At 60.0% G+C, this 15,313-nt stretch overlaps 2 protein-coding genes across 5 annotated transcripts; one reads left to right on the top strand and one right to left on the bottom strand.

Annotated features, from left to right (window-relative positions):
- The first annotated feature begins 314 nt into the window (after positions 1-314).
- Positions 315-5,132, top strand: SRPK3 (SRSF protein kinase 3). Of its 3 annotated transcripts, XM_028094369.2 has the most exons (16): positions 387-439; positions 523-653; positions 863-971; positions 1,109-1,196; positions 1,403-1,490; positions 1,893-1,999; positions 2,081-2,246; positions 2,350-2,375; positions 3,066-3,195; positions 3,277-3,324; positions 3,424-3,516; positions 3,634-3,734; positions 4,109-4,216; positions 4,286-4,355; positions 4,436-4,528; positions 4,670-5,132. In XM_028094369.2, the coding sequence occupies exons 1-16, from the start codon at positions 387-389 to the stop codon at positions 4,852-4,854; spliced, it is 1,596 nt and encodes a 531-aa protein (XP_027950170.1). In that variant the 3' UTR covers positions 4,855-5,132. The 3 variants fall into 3 exon arrangements, with proteins under 3 accessions (XP_027950169.2, XP_087884717.1, XP_027950170.1); XM_028094368.2 differs by having other exon boundaries at positions 315-439; positions 3,277-3,516; XM_088028591.1 differs by having other exon boundaries at positions 315-439; positions 3,277-3,516; positions 4,286-4,528.
- A 39-nt stretch (positions 5,133-5,171) lies between these two features.
- Positions 5,172-15,102, bottom strand: IDH3G (isocitrate dehydrogenase (NAD(+)) 3 non-catalytic subunit gamma). Of its 2 annotated transcripts, XM_028094370.2 has the most exons (13): positions 14,961-15,102; positions 11,015-11,053; positions 10,677-10,688; positions 10,349-10,446; positions 9,806-9,918; positions 8,274-8,334; positions 8,043-8,175; positions 7,769-7,902; positions 7,328-7,430; positions 7,092-7,238; positions 5,780-5,874; positions 5,636-5,696; positions 5,172-5,371 (listed from the first exon to the last, which is right to left on the bottom strand). In XM_028094370.2, exons 1-13 carry the CDS (start codon positions 15,039-15,041, stop codon positions 5,270-5,272), a joined length of 1,179 nt encoding a protein of 392 aa, XP_027950171.1. In that variant the 5' UTR covers positions 15,042-15,102; the 3' UTR covers positions 5,172-5,269. The 2 variants fall into 2 exon arrangements, with proteins under 2 accessions (XP_027950171.1, XP_087884719.1); XM_088028593.1 differs by lacking the exon at positions 10,677-10,688.
- Between the last annotated feature and the right edge of the window lie 211 nt (positions 15,103-15,313).

Below are 15,313 nucleotides of genomic sequence, written 5' to 3'. Positions count from 1 at the left end.
GGCTGAGCCGAGGGACTGGGTAGCTGCATTCTCTCGTGGCTGCCCCCTTGGTCCTGGGGCCCCCCTTGGGACCGTGTGGGGGTCCCCCTTGGCGCAGGGACTTAGCGTGGAGGCTGGGTCGCGCCACGTCCCCACCGTGGCCCCCTATGCCAGCCGTGGGGCGGGGGCGGGGGGGGGGGCGGCTGGTCCTGGGGGCCAGGCTCTCCTGGGCCACCGTGGCCGCACCGCCTCCTCCCCGCCGCATACCTTGCCCACAGCCGAGCAGCTGGGAGGCTATTTATAAAGGCGGGTGAGATCAGCGGCCGAGGCTATAAATGCGCGGGCCGCAGCCGGGCCCCACAGGAGCAGCCGCCTGGGGCGCGGGAGCTGCGGGCCGTGCGGCCGGGATGAGCGCCAGCGCGGGTGGCGGCGGCGGCGGGGACAGCGGCAGCAGCAGCAGGTAGGGCTCGGCCTGGGCGCCCGGGTTGGGGGGGGGTGTGCCCGGCGCCGCGGCCACTCACGGCCCGCTCACCCCACCCGCAGCTCGCAGGCCTCCTGCGGGCCCGAGTCCTCAGGCTCCGAACTCGCCCCCGCCGCGCCGGCGCCGCGGATGCTGCAGGGGCTGCTGGGCTCCGATGACGAGGAGCAGGAGGACCCCAAGGACTACTGCAAGGGTGAGGCCTGGCCTCGGGTGCGAGCGGCCAGGTGGCGGCTGAGGGACACAGGGGCGGCGGCGGAGGAGGAGGGTGCTGAGGCCGGCCCACGTGGGCCCTGGGGCCGGCGGGGCTGGGCTCTGCGGGGGCGGGGCGGGGCGGGGGGACACCCAGGCAGGCGACACCGCCCACCGCGCCACCCACCGTGCCGTCTGGGCTCCCTTCGCCAGGCGGCTACTACCCCGTGAAGATCGGCGACCTGTTCAATGGGCGGTACCACGTGGTGCGCAAGTTGGGCTGGGGCCACTTCTCCACTGTCTGGCTCTGCTGGGACATCCAGTAAGTGCCCCCTCCAGCCCTCCCCCCCAGGGCCCAGGGTCAGCTAGGAGCCTACCCCTGGGCTTGGGTGGGGCCACCACAATGTCCCCATGGGTCGGGCCGGGTGGCAGCCGACGACGCAGAGCTTGGTGTTGCAGGCGCAAGCGCTTCGTGGCCCTGAAAGTGGTGAAGAGCGCGGGGCATTACACGGAGACCGCCGTGGATGAGATCAAGCTCCTGAAATGTGTGAGGCGCCTCCCTCCCGGCTCCCGGCTCCCGGCTCCCGGGCAGGGCGGGGTTCCCGCAGGGGCAGGCTCCAGCTGGCTCAGCCCGCGAGGACCTGCAGGAGCAGGCCAGGGAGGGGGAGAGGAGGGCCAGAGGTGTCCCGGGGGTGCCGAAGGGAGAAGCTGGTGAGGGGCAGGTTGGAGCCATTTGTGGCCCCTTTGCTCCAGGTCCGAGACAGTGACCCCAGTGACCCCAAGAGAGAGACCATTGTCCAGCTCATCGATGACTTCAGGATCTCAGGGGTGAATGGAGTCCGTATCCTTCCCACGATGAGCCGAGCCATGTGGCAACAGCTGCCGTCCCAGCTGCTAGGGCCTCAGTCTCCTGATCTGCACGACGGGGGCTTACCCCTCCCAGGGACACTAGTCTACACACTAGCCCACCGCTTTGGGGGTTTGTGCCTATGTGGCGGGGGTAGGGGGGGCGGATGACCAGGCTGACACCGGTTACCCATGGGCATTGCTGACTTACCCCCACACGGCAGGGGCCGCCTCTGTGGCGGTGCCGTCTCAGGGATGAGCACAGAAGGTCACCATCCCAACTGGCACACGGGAGAGGGACAGGGACGGGGACACTGTAGTGACACCGGAGCCTCGGGTGGGTGGCACCTGCGCCCCAGCTGTGTGTCTGCTGGCCACCCTTCACTCCGGGCCCCAGATGTGTGCATGGTGCTGGAGGTCCTGGGCCACCAGCTCCTCAAGTGGATCATCAAGTCCAACTACCAGGGCCTGCCCGTGCCCTGCGTGAAGAGCATCGTGAGGCAGGTGAGCGTCCTGCACTCTGCGTGAGCAGGGTGGGAGGCAGCCGGCACAGGGCCGCTGAAGTGCAGGGGTGGCTCTCCCCAGGTGCTGCACGGCCTGGACTACCTCCATACCAAGTGCAAGATCATCCACACAGACATCAAGCCCGAGAACATCCTGCTGTGTGTGGGTGACGCCTACATCAGGCGCCTGGCCACCGAGGCCACAGAGTGGCAGCAGTCAGGGGCACCACCCCCATCCCGCTCCACAGGTAGCAAGAGCCTGTGTGGGTCCAGGGTGGGGCCTGTGGGCCTCAGCCCCTGCCTGAGTCTCTGCTCCTTTCTCTCCCCCCAATGCCCCATCTGCCCCCCCAGTCAGCACTGCCCCCCAGGAGGTCTTGGTAAGTTGGGGTGCCCCTCTTTTCCTGGGCCTCATCTCCCCATCTCCTCAGAGCTCCCTCCTCGGCCTCTCTGGTCCCGCCCCCCCCACCCCGGGAGGAAGGTGATACACAGGGTGGGTCATATGCCCTAAACTGCCCTTGGTGGCTGCTGGGCTTGCTACTGCCTCGGTGGAAGGACACTGCATCTAGGGCCAGGAGGGGAGGCCAGCGCCCAGCCAGAGGCAGGCCCATCAGCTCCTCCCCAAACTCGAGCTTTGGGGGGCAGAGTGGGGGAGGGAGGCAGGAGGCAGGTGAAGGGCTAGTGCCAAGGGGTGGGCTGGAGTGGGTTGGCACCACATTTACTCATCCAAAGTAGCCCGGGGGGGGGCGGTGCCTGGGTGGCTACGTAGGTGGAGCGTCTGCTTGTGGCTTGGGGCTCAGGTCATGGTCTCAGGGTCCTGGGATCAAGCCGGCTCCCTGCTCCGCGGGAAGCCTGCTTCTCCCTCTGCCCCTCCCCCTGCTGGTGTTCCCTCTCTCGCTGTGTCTCTCTCTGTCAAATAAATAAATAAAATCTTTAAAATTAAAAAAACAAAGTAGCCCTGGGGCCCGTTGGCCTTGGCCCCCGTGAGGCGAGCAGGCCACAGGTAGAGGCTTGGGCTGGTCAGGGCGTGGGCGACGCGAACCCGGGGCTGACCCTGGCTCTGATGGCAGACTGGTAAGCTGTCGAAAAACAAGAGGAAGAAGATGCGGCGCAAACGGAAGCAACAGAAGCGGCTGCTGGAGGAGCGGCTGCGGGACCTGCAGAGGCTGGAGGCCATGGAGGCGGCGGCCCAGGCTGAGGGTGAGGGGCCGGAGCGCGCGCCCAGCAAGCGCAGGCCACCAGGGCCAACTGCTCACACACCGCCTCTGCCCATCTCCCCAGATGCTGGCTCAAGGCTAGAGGGGGGCAGCGGCTCCACCTCGTCTTCCGGCTGCCACCCTGGGGGGGCCAGGGCCGGCCCCTCCCCCGCCTCCTCCTCCCCGGCGGCCGGGGGCGAGCGCAGCCTCAGCCCAGGCTCCCAGACCTCAGGCTTCTCGGGCTCCCTCTTCTCTCCGGCCTCGTGCTCCATCCTCTCAGGCTCCTCCAACCAGCGGGAGACCGGGGGCCTCCTGTCCCCCAGCAGTAAGTTGGGCAGGGCCTGCGGGAGGGCTTGGTGGGAGGATGGCAGGGAGCTGGCAGAAGGGGCTGGGGGTGGGGCCCGGCCAGCTCAGTCTCTCCCCCCTCCTCTTCCTTCTCCAGCACCGTTTGGTGCCTCGAACCTCCTGGTGAACCCCCTGGAGCCCCAAAACGCAGACAAGATCAAGATCAAGATCGCAGACCTGGGCAACGCCTGCTGGGTGGTATGAGCTGGCCTGGAGAGCAGAGCTGGGCTCCCTGCTGTGAGGGCAGGGCCGCAGGCCCGCTCCTGAGGCGCCCCATGGGGCCTGCAGTGCCACTCGACCAGCCCCCAGGGTCTGCCTCATGACGCAGACCCAAGACTGAGCCCAGACCAGCGTCGGTCCCATCCGGTCAGCGGAACTGGACCCATTGCAAGGGGCGGGGACCACTGGGAAGAGGCCGGTCCCTTTCGGGACCTCTGGGGACCCTGAGGCTCAGAGCGAACCCCACTGAGCTCCTTGGGTACATGGCCCAGAGGAGGTGGGAGATGGTGGGGGCCGGTGGGGGCGGGCCAGCGGTGGCCCCGGCTCCTCCCCAGGGCTCCCCTTGCCTCCAGCACAAGCACTTCACCGAGGACATCCAGACTCGCCAGTACCGGGCCGTGGAAGTGCTGATCGGAGCGGAGTACGGGCCCCCGGCCGACATCTGGAGCACAGCGTGCATGGTACGCCCCAGCTGCTCCAGCCTCGGGCCGGCCCGCCGGCTGGCAGCCTCACCTTCTCCCCCCTTCCAGGCCTTCGAGCTGGCCACCGGCGACTACCTATTCGAGCCTCACTCTGGAGAAGACTACAGTCGCGACGAGGGTAGGGGAAGGCCGGCCCTGGGCTCAGCCTCGGGGCCTCCCAGATGCCCAGCCGTCTCCCAGCCTCCTCTCTGTCCACAGACCACATCGCCCACATTGTGGAGCTTCTGGGAGACATCCCCCCAGCCTTCGCCCTCTCAGGCCGCTATTCCCGAGAGTTCTTCAACCGGAGAGGTAGGGCCGAACAGGCTCAGTTAGCCTGGATGTAGATGGTAGGGCAGGGACCACAGGCTCCAAAGCAGGGGGAACACTGCATCCCGGAGCCAGAGGCCTTCCGGGCAGAGCCTAACACACGGCCCGCTGACCCGCCCCCAGGAGAGCTGCGGCACATCCACAACCTCAAGCACTGGGGCCTGTACGAGGTGCTCATGGAGAAGTACGAGTGGCCCCTGGAGCAGGCCACGCAGTTCAGCGCCTTCCTGCTGCCCATGATGGAATACATCCCGGAAAAGCGGGCTAGCGCGGCCGACTGCCTCCAGCACCCTTGGCTCAACCCCTAGGCCCCACGGGCACTTTGTGCAGCTTGAGGCAGGCCTGGCTCACCCTCAAGCCCCTCCCAGTGCCTTCAGGGAAAGCGGGACGCCTCCTGCCACCCGGCACAAGCTGCCCTCCTCCCCCCACTGGGTGCCAGCTTCCTCACAGCCCGTGGCAGGGCAGAGAGATGCTGGAGCCAGGCCCACCGTTTAGAATTCGTTCTGCCCCCAACCTTCACAACATGCCCTGAGTGGGAAGTGTGCGTATTTCTTTTCTTAATAAAGCGTGAACTGAAACGTTGGCATCCTGGAGTGACAGAAGCGCACCGGCCGAGGTCGAGAGCTGGGACAGAAGCTGATTTATTCTGGGGCTGCCCACCAAAACCGGCCAGAGTGCTGGGAGCAGGAAGGGAGAGTGTGTTGAGATGGTCCCAGGGACAGCCTAGGCCTCCACGGCGCGGCCATTGATGATGCGGATGTGGCGGATGATGTCCTGGATGGCTTCCGATGTAGTGCCTTGGCCCCCGATGTCTGGGGTGTGCATCTGCGGGACACACGCAAACTTGAGCACACACCAGGGGCCCGCCCATGGTCTCCCATGGCTGGCAGGGGCCGGAACTGTCGGCAGGAGGGCAGCGGTACCAGCTAAGGCCCAGAAAGCCCTACCCACCCTGGTCCCACCCTCCCCTTGGGGGCAGCAGGAAGCACCAGGTCACCACCTCCAGCCCCTCAGGTGACACACCAGCTCAACCCCCATTCAAGGAGGGAGTTGGGTGGAAGGCAGGGGAGGGGAGAAGAGAAGCCTCACATTTTCGTTGTCCATGGACGCCAACACGGCCTTACGGATGGACGTGGCATAGGAATGGAGCCTAAGGAGGGAGAGCAGCTTTCAAGCCCTTGGGGCCTAGGGGCTGGCCGGGGGCTGACAGCTAGGCATCAAGAAGTGGCTTACTTGAGGTGGTCAAGCATCATGCAACTCGCCAGCAGCGTGGCTGTGGGGTTGGCAATGTTCTTATTGGCGATACTCTTGCCCGTGTTCCTTGTAGCCTAGAAGGGACCAGACAAAGGTGGTGGTGAAGGTAAGAATGTAGGGTATGTGATTCCACTGGTGTGAAGCATCCAGAACAGGCGAATCCACAGAGACAGAAAGCAGATCAGTGGGTGCCAGGGGCGGGGGCCAGGATTGGGAGTGCTTGCTAACGTGGCCGGAGTCCCCTTTCAGGGTGCCAGGAATGCTCTGGAACTAGACAGAAGTGACGGTTACACAATACTGTGCGTGCACTTAATACCCCTAAATTGCTCACTTTAAGTGGTTTCACCCTGTTACGTAAATTTTGCCTTTTAAAAAAAAAAAAGACTTAAAAACAGAAACTAACCAATAGATCAATAAAATGTGGCCTCTTCATATGACGAAATATTATTCAGCCATCAAAAGGAACGAAGCTCTGAGCCGTGCTACAGTGTGGATGAGCCTTAAAAATACTACGCTGGGGTAAAAAAAAAAAAAAAGTGCCAAGAGAAAGAAGCTAATCATAAAAGCCCACATGGTATAAGACTCCATTTGTAGGGACGCCCGGGTGGCTCAATCCGTTAAGCATCCGACTCTTGATTTTGGTTCAGGTCATGATCTCAGGATCCTGAGATGGAGCCCCCCGTTGTGCTCCATGCTCAGCGTGGAGTCCCCCTTTCCCTCTGTTCCCCCCGCAAGCGTGCGTTCATGCTCTCTCTCTAAAATAAATAAGGGGCGGCTGGGTGGCTCAGTCGGTTAAGCATCTGCCTTGGGTTCAGGTCATGATCCCAGGATGCTGGGATCAAGCCCCACGTTGGGCTCCCTGCTCAGCAGGGAGTCTGCTTCTCCCTCTCCCTCTGCAGCCCCCCCTGCTTGTGTTCCCTCTCTCGCTGTCTGTCAAATAAATAAATAAAATCTTTAAAAATAAATAAAATTAAATAAATGAATACTTTAAAAAACAAAAACAAAAACCCTCCATTTACAGAAGACAGACAGAAGAGGCCAATCCACAGGGACAGAAAGCAGATGAGTGGTGGCCAGGGGCCGGGAGGAGGGGCATGGGAGTGACAATTAACAAGTACAGGGTATTCTTTTTGGGGGGGATGACAACATTCTGGAATGAGACAGTGGTGATGGTTGCACAACCCTGAATAACCTGAAAGCACCGAACCCTTACACTTTCAGTGAACTGGATGATACACGAGCTATACGGCACAAAGGGTCCAGGAGCCCCGGCGCCACCGGTGCCACTCACCGTCTCGAACACAGCGTACACGTGGCCATAGTTGGCCCCAGCCACGAGGCCAGGGCCCCCGACCAGTCCTGCGCAGACATTGTTGACAATGTTACCATAGAGATTGGGCATCACCATGACATCGAACTGCTGGGGCCGGGACACCAGCTGCAGGACAAGGAGACAGACGGGAGCTCGAGCCCGGGCGGCCCACGGTGCCCGAGGCAGGTGGCTAGGGAGCCCAGCAGGCCAACTACCTGCATGGTGGTGTTGTCCACGATCATATTCTCAAAGGTGATCTGGGGATAGCGGGCTGCCACCTCCCTGCAGCACTGGAGGAAGAGCCCGTCGCCCAGTTTCCTAGGAGGGGGGCATAAGACACCAGCTTGGCCACTGTTAATAATTGCCACCTGGAGGACTGGGGCGTGCAGATGGCCACAGAAGCGGGGCTGTAACCTCTAACCAGTCCCCCGTCTGTAAGACAGGCATGATCCCACTCCCCCTCCCTGAAGCGCACACTGTGGTAAACCCGTATCTAGGAAACAGGCAAGAGGGCAGAGCCCTGAGCATGGCCCCTCAGCGGGCAGCCGGTGTTCTGGGCCCCAAGTCCCTGAGAGCAGGCCCAAGGAGGGTGTTCAATTCAGCGGTTTCACAACTGCTTGCAGAACAGGCAGGAGCACAGCAGGGGTGGGGCATACATGATGTTGGCCTTGTGTACAGCTGTCACTTTCTTGCGCCCACTCTCCTGGGCCAGTTTGAACGCATATTCAGCAATGCGCAGGGACTTGGCCTTGGTGATGATCTTCAGGCTCTCCACCACTCCAGCCACACTCTGGGACAGGGACAGGGAAAAGAGACCCTCTGGCACAGGTTTCTCTTTGGGTCTGGCCTTCCTTACTGTAGACCCTAGCAAGGCTCATCCCCAGCCCCCACGACCCAAGGGGTAAGGGGACAAGCCCAGGCCTCACCCACCTCGTGTTCTAAGCTGCTGTACTCGCCCTCTGTGTTTTCCCGCACAATGAGGATATCTATGTCCCTGTGCCGGGTCACCACTCCTGGCAGGCTCTTACAGTGGATGACATTGGCATAGAGGTCCAGGCTGGTGCTGGGGACACAGAGAGAAGAAAAGCTGGCCAATGCCACAGCTGTCTGCTGGCACGCTCCACCCGCACTGAGCCCCGACCCCGTGCACCGGGTTCTCACCGAAGGATGTTGTTTCGGGATTTGTGGGACGGTGGCAGGTTATGGTTTGTTTCGATGTTGCCTGCCAAGACAAAAAGAAGACAGGCTGGAGAGGGGGCCCCCAGGATCAGCCACGCCACCATACTCCCCTTCCTGAGCAAGGGAACACGTGCCAAAGGCAGCTCCAACCCAGGCAGAAGATGGCTTTCATCAGCAGGAAGACTTCACAGAACGCCCGAGTGTAACATCCACCGTAAGCCCTGCGAGGACGGGGGGGAGGGGGGTGCGCGCGCTTCGTTCGCTGATGGCTTCAAAGGACCTAGAGCAGCACCTGGCATGTAGCAGGCACTTGACAAATACTGACTGACTGAATGAACGAACAAATGAATGAACAAGGGTTGGCAGCTAGCCAAGAGATCTTGCCAGACCCTGGGCAGGAAATGGCAAGATCAGGGTCTGGCTGGCTAGAAAGTGACCACTCCTGCTTACTAACAGGCTGGCTAGCCAGGCTGGCGCCAGCAATGTGACCTTGGCCAGCGTCACTGTTAGGCCCCACGTCGAGGTGCCACGTGAGCCCCAGCTCAGGGGCAGGTGGGGGCTGCCTGGGAAACACTATAGCTTAGCCTGGGCTGCACCCAAGGCAAAAAGAACAGGAGCAGCAGGGGGCCAGCAGTCGCCAGGAAAAGGCGGTCCATCAGAGGGTGCCAAGTAGAGCAGGCTTTTCTCAGGGCCCCTTGGGGCCATCACCCCCTCCGAGTCACACCCTGCCTACACTGCCTTCGCCCAGTGTCTTAGGCACCTTGCAGTTGCCACGTCAGCCCCTCCCTCTGGACTGCCAGGGCCTGGGACTCAAGCTGGATTCAGCTTTGCTCACACAGAGCAGGTGATGGGCTCTAGTTTACAAAATGAGTAATACAAAGAGTTTAAGAACGTGTACCAGGGCGCCTGGGTGGCTCAGTTGGTTAAGCGACTGCCTTTGGCTCAGGTCATGATCCCGGAGTCCCGGGATCGAGTCCCGCATCGGGCTCCCTGCTCGGCAGGGAGTCTGCTTCTCCCTCTGACCCTCCCCCTCTCATGCTCTCTCTCTCTCTCATTCTCTCTCTCAAATAAATAAAATCTTAAAAAAAAAAAAAAAATGTGTACCAAACCACAGCAAACTCAGGAAGAGCTAAAATTCCTGTCTGTGACACCCACAGTTATGCTGGCTGGAGCTGAGGCAGCGGGCGGAGGGCTAAAACTGCATCTCTGTGACAGCTGGTTTATGAAAAAGGTTCTGAGGGTCAAAGCTGACCCCAGCAGAGGGGCTGCCCCAGGAGAGAAGGGAGTGGGAGGAAGCCCTTTACTGAACAGGCTCCCATAGAGTCTACTGCCACCAAGATCCCAGAATCGCAGCACGGACTGGATCCCAGAAGCTTCTGTTCACTCTCCAAGCACAAGGGTCCTCTCTAGCCAGAAAAGCCCTGAAGTCGCAGTTGGGCGGCCCCAGGGACAAGCATTAGCTTGCAAGTGAAAGGAACTGCGCATGGTGTCCCATCCTGGCGCCCCGCACTCACCCTTCAGGGCCACACGGTTCCGACGGATGGCCATGATGGCGTTGCGGATGTCCTCTTCATCAGCATTGGAGCTCACGTGTACTTCTTCAAAGTCCACTGGCACACATGCGTGCCTGGGGCAGAACTGGGTCAAGGTGGCTGGCCCCAGGCGCCCCCCATGCGTCCTCTAGGAAGCCTGCCTGGACCACTGGGTGCAGAGGCCTCTCCACTGCTGCTGCCCACCCTGACCTGGCTCTGGCTGAGAGGAGACTGGGCCCACCTGTGCCAACTAATGAAGAGATACTTGAACTCTACAACCATTAGCAGGACGGAGAGCACCTTCCCCATGCCCAGGCCAGCCTGACAGGATCATAGGCACAGGGATGAAAAGCCTGGGCTTACCGCTCTCCTGCCACTGGCTCACTGGGTGCTCAGGCGAAGCCCCAGGCAGTGGGCTTCTGGGCTTACTGCCCCTCTCGGCACAGTTCTCAAGCCATCCCCCCTAGGTGGGCCTGGGGTATAACCTCCCCTAGGGGTACAGGAGGTGGGCCAGGGGCTGTGTACCTGAACACAGACTTGACATGCAACATGAGCTCTGGCCCGATGCCATCCCCCGGGATCATGGTCACTGTGTGCCGCCCACCATACTTAGCCGACGGAGGCTGGAAGGAGGGGAGGGTGAAAGTGGCCCAAAGGGCCAGCCAATCATGAGGTGCCAACTCAGGGTATCTTACCCCACCCGCCCCACCCCACCCCAGACAGGGCTGCTCATGGGGGCTCCTTGTTCAGAAGGGCAGCAGCAGAAGCAGTCTCCACCCCCGCCTGGACTTGGGTCAATCCCAAAGCAACTAAAAGCCCCAAAACTTAACAGGCAGATGAGAAAAATACTTACAATTGTTTGTTGCTAGAGGGGGAACAGGAAGGAAGAAGACACCAATCAGCCAAGGTTGGAGGAACAAGGTTGTGCCCAGAGAACAGGGCCTTTTCCCTGGGGATACTGTGTAGTACAGTTTGGGTAAGGAGGAGGGGTGGGCTACCTCTGGAGACCATCCTCAGAGGGAAGGACATGGAGAGCCAGAGAACAAAGGCACAGTACGCACACATACACGCCTCTACACACACCTGCTCACACATACACGTGCACAGACGGGGCATACATGCGTAGACGTGTGTATACACACGTGCAAGCACACACAGACACACACACGCAACACGCTGGCAGGAACTTACTGAGACGCTCCTCCGGGGGGCCTCATGGGCACTGAGAACCTGGCAAAGAGAACCCAGATGCCAGCGGTTGTTGTCCAGCCCAGAAAGCCAATTTGGCAAAGGCCAGCTGCAATCTTGGCAGGGGAGAGGGACCGTCCCCACCATACCCAGACAGGTGCCACATGTCATCCCCTCACCCCCACCATACGCCACCATCTGGGAACAGCACACAGCACGTGCCCGGACGAATGGCCCCAGAGCCTCCATTCCCCAAGGAGCAGCCAGTCAAAGCACCATGGAGGGGCGCCGCAACCCTTTATGCTTCCTTCAGCCCCACAGTCAGTGGTTGAAGAAATGTTTGCCTCCCTCCCCCTCCTTTGTTGTTTGATTCTTTTTCAGCCAATTACTCCTGCTCAGTGATGTTTGTTGTCTATAACACGGAGGAGTTGGCACAGTAAACATGGCACAATAGGGAAATCATTACAACCAAGCACAGGGCCGTCCAGACTATCATTTTATCATTTTTAAAATCTTTTTTTCCTTATTGCAAAAGCAGCATACCGTCCTAACACAGAGATCAGGAGAAAAAGAGAGCACCCAGCCGCCTGTCCACCCAGAGACAATCATTGTTGGCACTGCAGGGAACAGCCCTCCAGAATCACAAGTCCAGAGCAAACATGGCACAGAAAACCCAACCATTTTTACAAGAATAACAGACTCCTGGGGCGCCTGGGTGGCTCAGTTGGTTAAGCAACTGCCTTGGGCTCAGGTCATGATCCCAGGCTCCTGGGATCGGGCCCCACATCGGGATCCCTGCTCACTGGGGAGTCTGCTTCTCCCTCTCCCGCTCCCCCTGCTTGCGCGTGCACGCGCTCTGTCAAACAAATAAATAAAATCTTAAAAAAAAAAAAAAAGGAATAACAGACTCCAATCTCTTAGAAGGCTTTCATAAAGGATTGCAAAACTGCTTCGTGGCCTACATGGGAGATGAATGTCCCCAACCCCCTAACTCAGAAACAGCCACGTTTGGCCACACCAAAGCCATGTCTGACAGCTTCGGAGTAAAAGCCGTCCAAGCCAAAGGGGACAGGTGTTGAGAAGTGATCCATCTAGAGTCCCCACATTATCCTGGGGGTAGAAGCTTGTGTCCCAGGCCCCACTGTAGTGGGGCTACGGGTCCTTACACTTTCCTCCCTGCTACGCCCCACCTGGGAACACACCCAGGTGTCCCTCAATCCAAAGAGGAAGGGACAGAACCAAGGTCCCTTTTGTCACTTGGAGGTGCCCTGCCACTTGCCTACTGGGACAGCAGCAGAGTGTTCCAGGCAATAACATAGTCACCATGGCCATTCTGCAAAGAGCCATGCCTTCCTGCTAGAAACCTAGAAAGCTCAGACAGAGACTGACCACCTCTTAGGCTCTCCCTGGCTGGTATTCATGAGGCACCCACCTGCACAAGCTCTGGGAGCACTGGTGTGCTGGTCACCCGCCCCGTCCAAGCCTGGGGCCCGAAAGGGAGTGACTACTGGGACGAAAGGCTCCAGGTATCAGCTCATCCCTGTGGTCCCTGGGTCTGCAGGGACAGGCACACTTGGCGGCTTTCCCGTTTTTCTTTCCACCACTTGTCAGTATCTGGATTCATCTTATTTGTAGGCTCTTGATACGACTTGTGGAAGGAGGCTTCCACTGCCCTTCTTCCAGGAAGCCTTCCCTGATGCCTTAAGGCTGTGGAACTGTAGGTCCCCCCGGGTCCCCAAAGCCCTACCTACTCCCTCCCCCACCAACCACAATCTCCCTAGGCTGTCCCTAGCAACTGCCTTGCTCCCTCCCCAACTCCAAAATTCCTGAGAGTGGAAGCCATGTCTGACCAGCTCCTTACTGTCATCCCAAGACCTAGCAGAATGCCTGGTCCAGAGCTTGGACATAAGAAACACTTCCCAAATTAATGAGCACATCAGAAAATGGAAGAAGGGACGGTGGGTTTGGGGGCCAGGGAGGCCTCGGTCCAAATCCACCATCCACTATTTTTGGTAGCAAACAGCTTAACCTTGCTGAGCTTCCTGTCCTCACCTGAAACCCATGGAATAGAGATGCCCACTTTCTGTGGCTGCTGGGAGGATGCAGCAAGCCCTTTGGTCCCCAGCAGGGCACACCCACCTCTTCACCCCACCAGCTCCTTAGGCCGGTGTTCGGCACTGGGTAGACCCCTATGGCTCCCAGCAGTAATTCCTCCTGGAGTCCACTGGCACTAGGCAAGTAACTCGGCCATGGTGGTGAGCCACCACCTGCACCTAGCTCTGTATCTGGGCAACCACCCCCACCCTCCTCCCTTGGATCACATCACCACCTGACCTAAACCTTTCCTTCATCTGGTCCCCATACTAGAGGTTTCTTCAGGCTTTAGCCAAAGACCCAGAGAGCTCTCAAGATAGACTTACTTCCCTACCTTGCTCTGGACAGATACAGGTACGTTCTTCCTTCAGGGGGTTACACGGGTTCTGCCTCACACCTACGCTGCCCTGTGAAGCCACCCATCAAAGAAGCCCAGTTTAAGGCAGGATGGGATACATGCACAGGCCTACTGCTCATTCATTAAGCAGGAGGATGGATTGTCAGTCATCCTTTGATAATGCCACAGAAAGAGAGGAGTCCAGGGTGGTATGTGTTCCTGTCAAAGGATTCCCACACTCCAAATCTTAGTGAGATTTCTTTCTTCAGCATGTTCTGTTAGATCAAGTGCCAATGGTGGCTGCATGTTTTCCCACAAGACCCCAAATGGTGGGACCAAAGACCTGGGGTTCATCTCTAAAGCTTCCCATACCCAGGACAACCAGTCTCAGGGCAAGGCACTGCCCAGCTACCAAATGTCCCCTGCCCCCACCCCCCCCAACACGGACACAAGCACACACAGGAGAGGTCAGGGAGGAGACAAATGTCTTCACCAAGACCCCATGGGAGCCTAGCTGCCAGAACCGCCAGGCCTCTGGAAAGCCCCTCATCAGCAAGTTTGGAGAAATCAGAATTTCATAAAGTATAAGCTGCCACAGGGTAGGCTTCCTGAGGGGTCAGAGGGCAGAAGCATACCAGATGCGTCCACAAGGAGTGTCAGCAAAGTCACAGGATTCTGGAAGGTCAGGGTTGGCTAGATCCTTTGAGACAGAGGGGAAACTGGAGCCCAGAGACAGGAGGGTGGCCATACTGTGGATCAGTGGGGGCAGGTAGGCCTGGAGGTCATACCTCTTGACCCCTAGAGCCAGTCCCGGCTCTCTGATACTTCGGATGGCTTCCGATCCACCCAGGGACTAAATTATCCTTGCCCAGGTGTGTAAACAAAAAGGAATGAGACCTGAATAAACAAGATCCTAAACGGAAAACTGAGGAAGCAAAGCCCCCACGGCCTCCCACCTCATCAGTCTCAGAAAATCTAGCTCCCTCCCATTCCAGAAGGCTGGGGGGGGGGGGGGAAGACATCTGGGGCTATAAAAATGTCCGGGGGTGGGGTGTGGTATCGGGGGTGCCGGCAAAATCTGGTTCTCCAACTCCACTGGGACAAGTGACAAGGCGGTCCGCAACAAAAAAAACCCGAGGACGAACTGGGGCTGGGAACCGGATTCCTAAGGCGGCAAGAACGAGGGGGGCCGGGACACGTGACCACCTCAGGAGGGCTCCCACCATGACACTAGGGAAGTGACACTCGGTCCGCTGCTGCCCACTCTCCCCGCTTGTCCGGAGCTCCCCCCGCCCGCCCAAGATGCAGACCCTTGGGGAAGCCGGACAAGGGCCAACTTCACCCAAGCCCCTCACTGACAGCGGAGAAGACAGCCAATCAACTCCGGCGCGTAGCCCTCTCCCCGCCCCTCGAGCGGCCCACAGCCAATCGGGCTCCAAAACAAGCTGCAAGCCCGCGGTCTCCGGACCGGCCCAGCAAGCGCTGAGGCTGTCCCCGCGGACCGCTGCCCCTTCTCACCTCCCAAGGGCGGCATAGGAGGGCCGGTCTGAGCACCGCCTTCGCAGCGCCGCCGACGACCGCTGCCACCTTCAGCGCCATGACGGAAAGTGAGAGCAGCCCCACGTTCAGAGACGCAGACACCGCTCTCGCGAGAGTTAGGCAGGGTGCGAAGTGCCGGAAGTGGGCACGGACCCAGCAGTGCGCACGCGCACGGCCGCGCCGGTTCCCACGCCCCTTTCCGGCGCCGAGAGCGCCGCCGCCGCCGCCGCCGCCATCTTGATGGGGCGGCCACCTGGGCCTCTGGTCTGGGGAGGGGACACGTCAGTGCCGTCAGTGACGTCACAGGCCCGCCCAGCCCGCCGGCGCCTGAT

The sequence above is a fragment of the Eumetopias jubatus genome, unplaced genomic scaffold, assembly GCF_037043125.1.
Source record: "Eumetopias jubatus isolate StellerSeaLion01/CBP00866 unplaced genomic scaffold, mEumJub1_p1.0 scaffold_11, whole genome shotgun sequence".
Lineage (NCBI taxonomy): Eukaryota > Metazoa > Chordata > Mammalia > Carnivora > Otariidae > Eumetopias > Eumetopias jubatus.
This window is presented reverse-complemented; position numbering and strand designations above follow the sequence as displayed.

What these genes read in the sequence shown, in the direction of transcription:
- SRPK3 (XM_088028591.1), top strand. Translation starts at nt 315, where the DNA reads ATGCGCGGGCCGCAGCCGGGCCCCACAGGAGCAGCCGCCTGGGGCGCG. An exon ending in TGGCTCTGCTGGGACATCCA is followed by an intron (nt 972 to 1,108) that starts GTAAGTGCCCCC and finishes TTGGTGTTGCAG; the next exon opens with GCGCAAGCGCTTCGTGGCCC. An exon ending in TGAAGAGCATCGTGAGGCAG is followed by an intron (nt 2,000 to 2,080) that starts GTGAGCGTCCTG and finishes GGCTCTCCCCAG; the next exon opens with GTGCTGCACGGCCTGGACTA.
- IDH3G (XM_028094370.2), bottom strand. Translation starts at nt 15,041, where the DNA reads ATGGCGCTGAAGGTGGCAGCGGTCGTCGGCGGCGCTGCGAAGGCGGTG. An exon ending in CATGTCAAGTCTGTGTTCAG is followed by an intron (nt 9,919 to 10,348) that starts GTACACAGCCCC and finishes GTTCTGCCCCAG; the next exon opens with GCACGCATGTGTGCCAGTGG. An exon ending in TCCCGAAACAACATCCTTCG is followed by an intron (nt 8,176 to 8,273) that starts GTGAGAACCCGG and finishes CTGTGTCCCCAG; the next exon opens with CACCAGCCTGGACCTCTATG.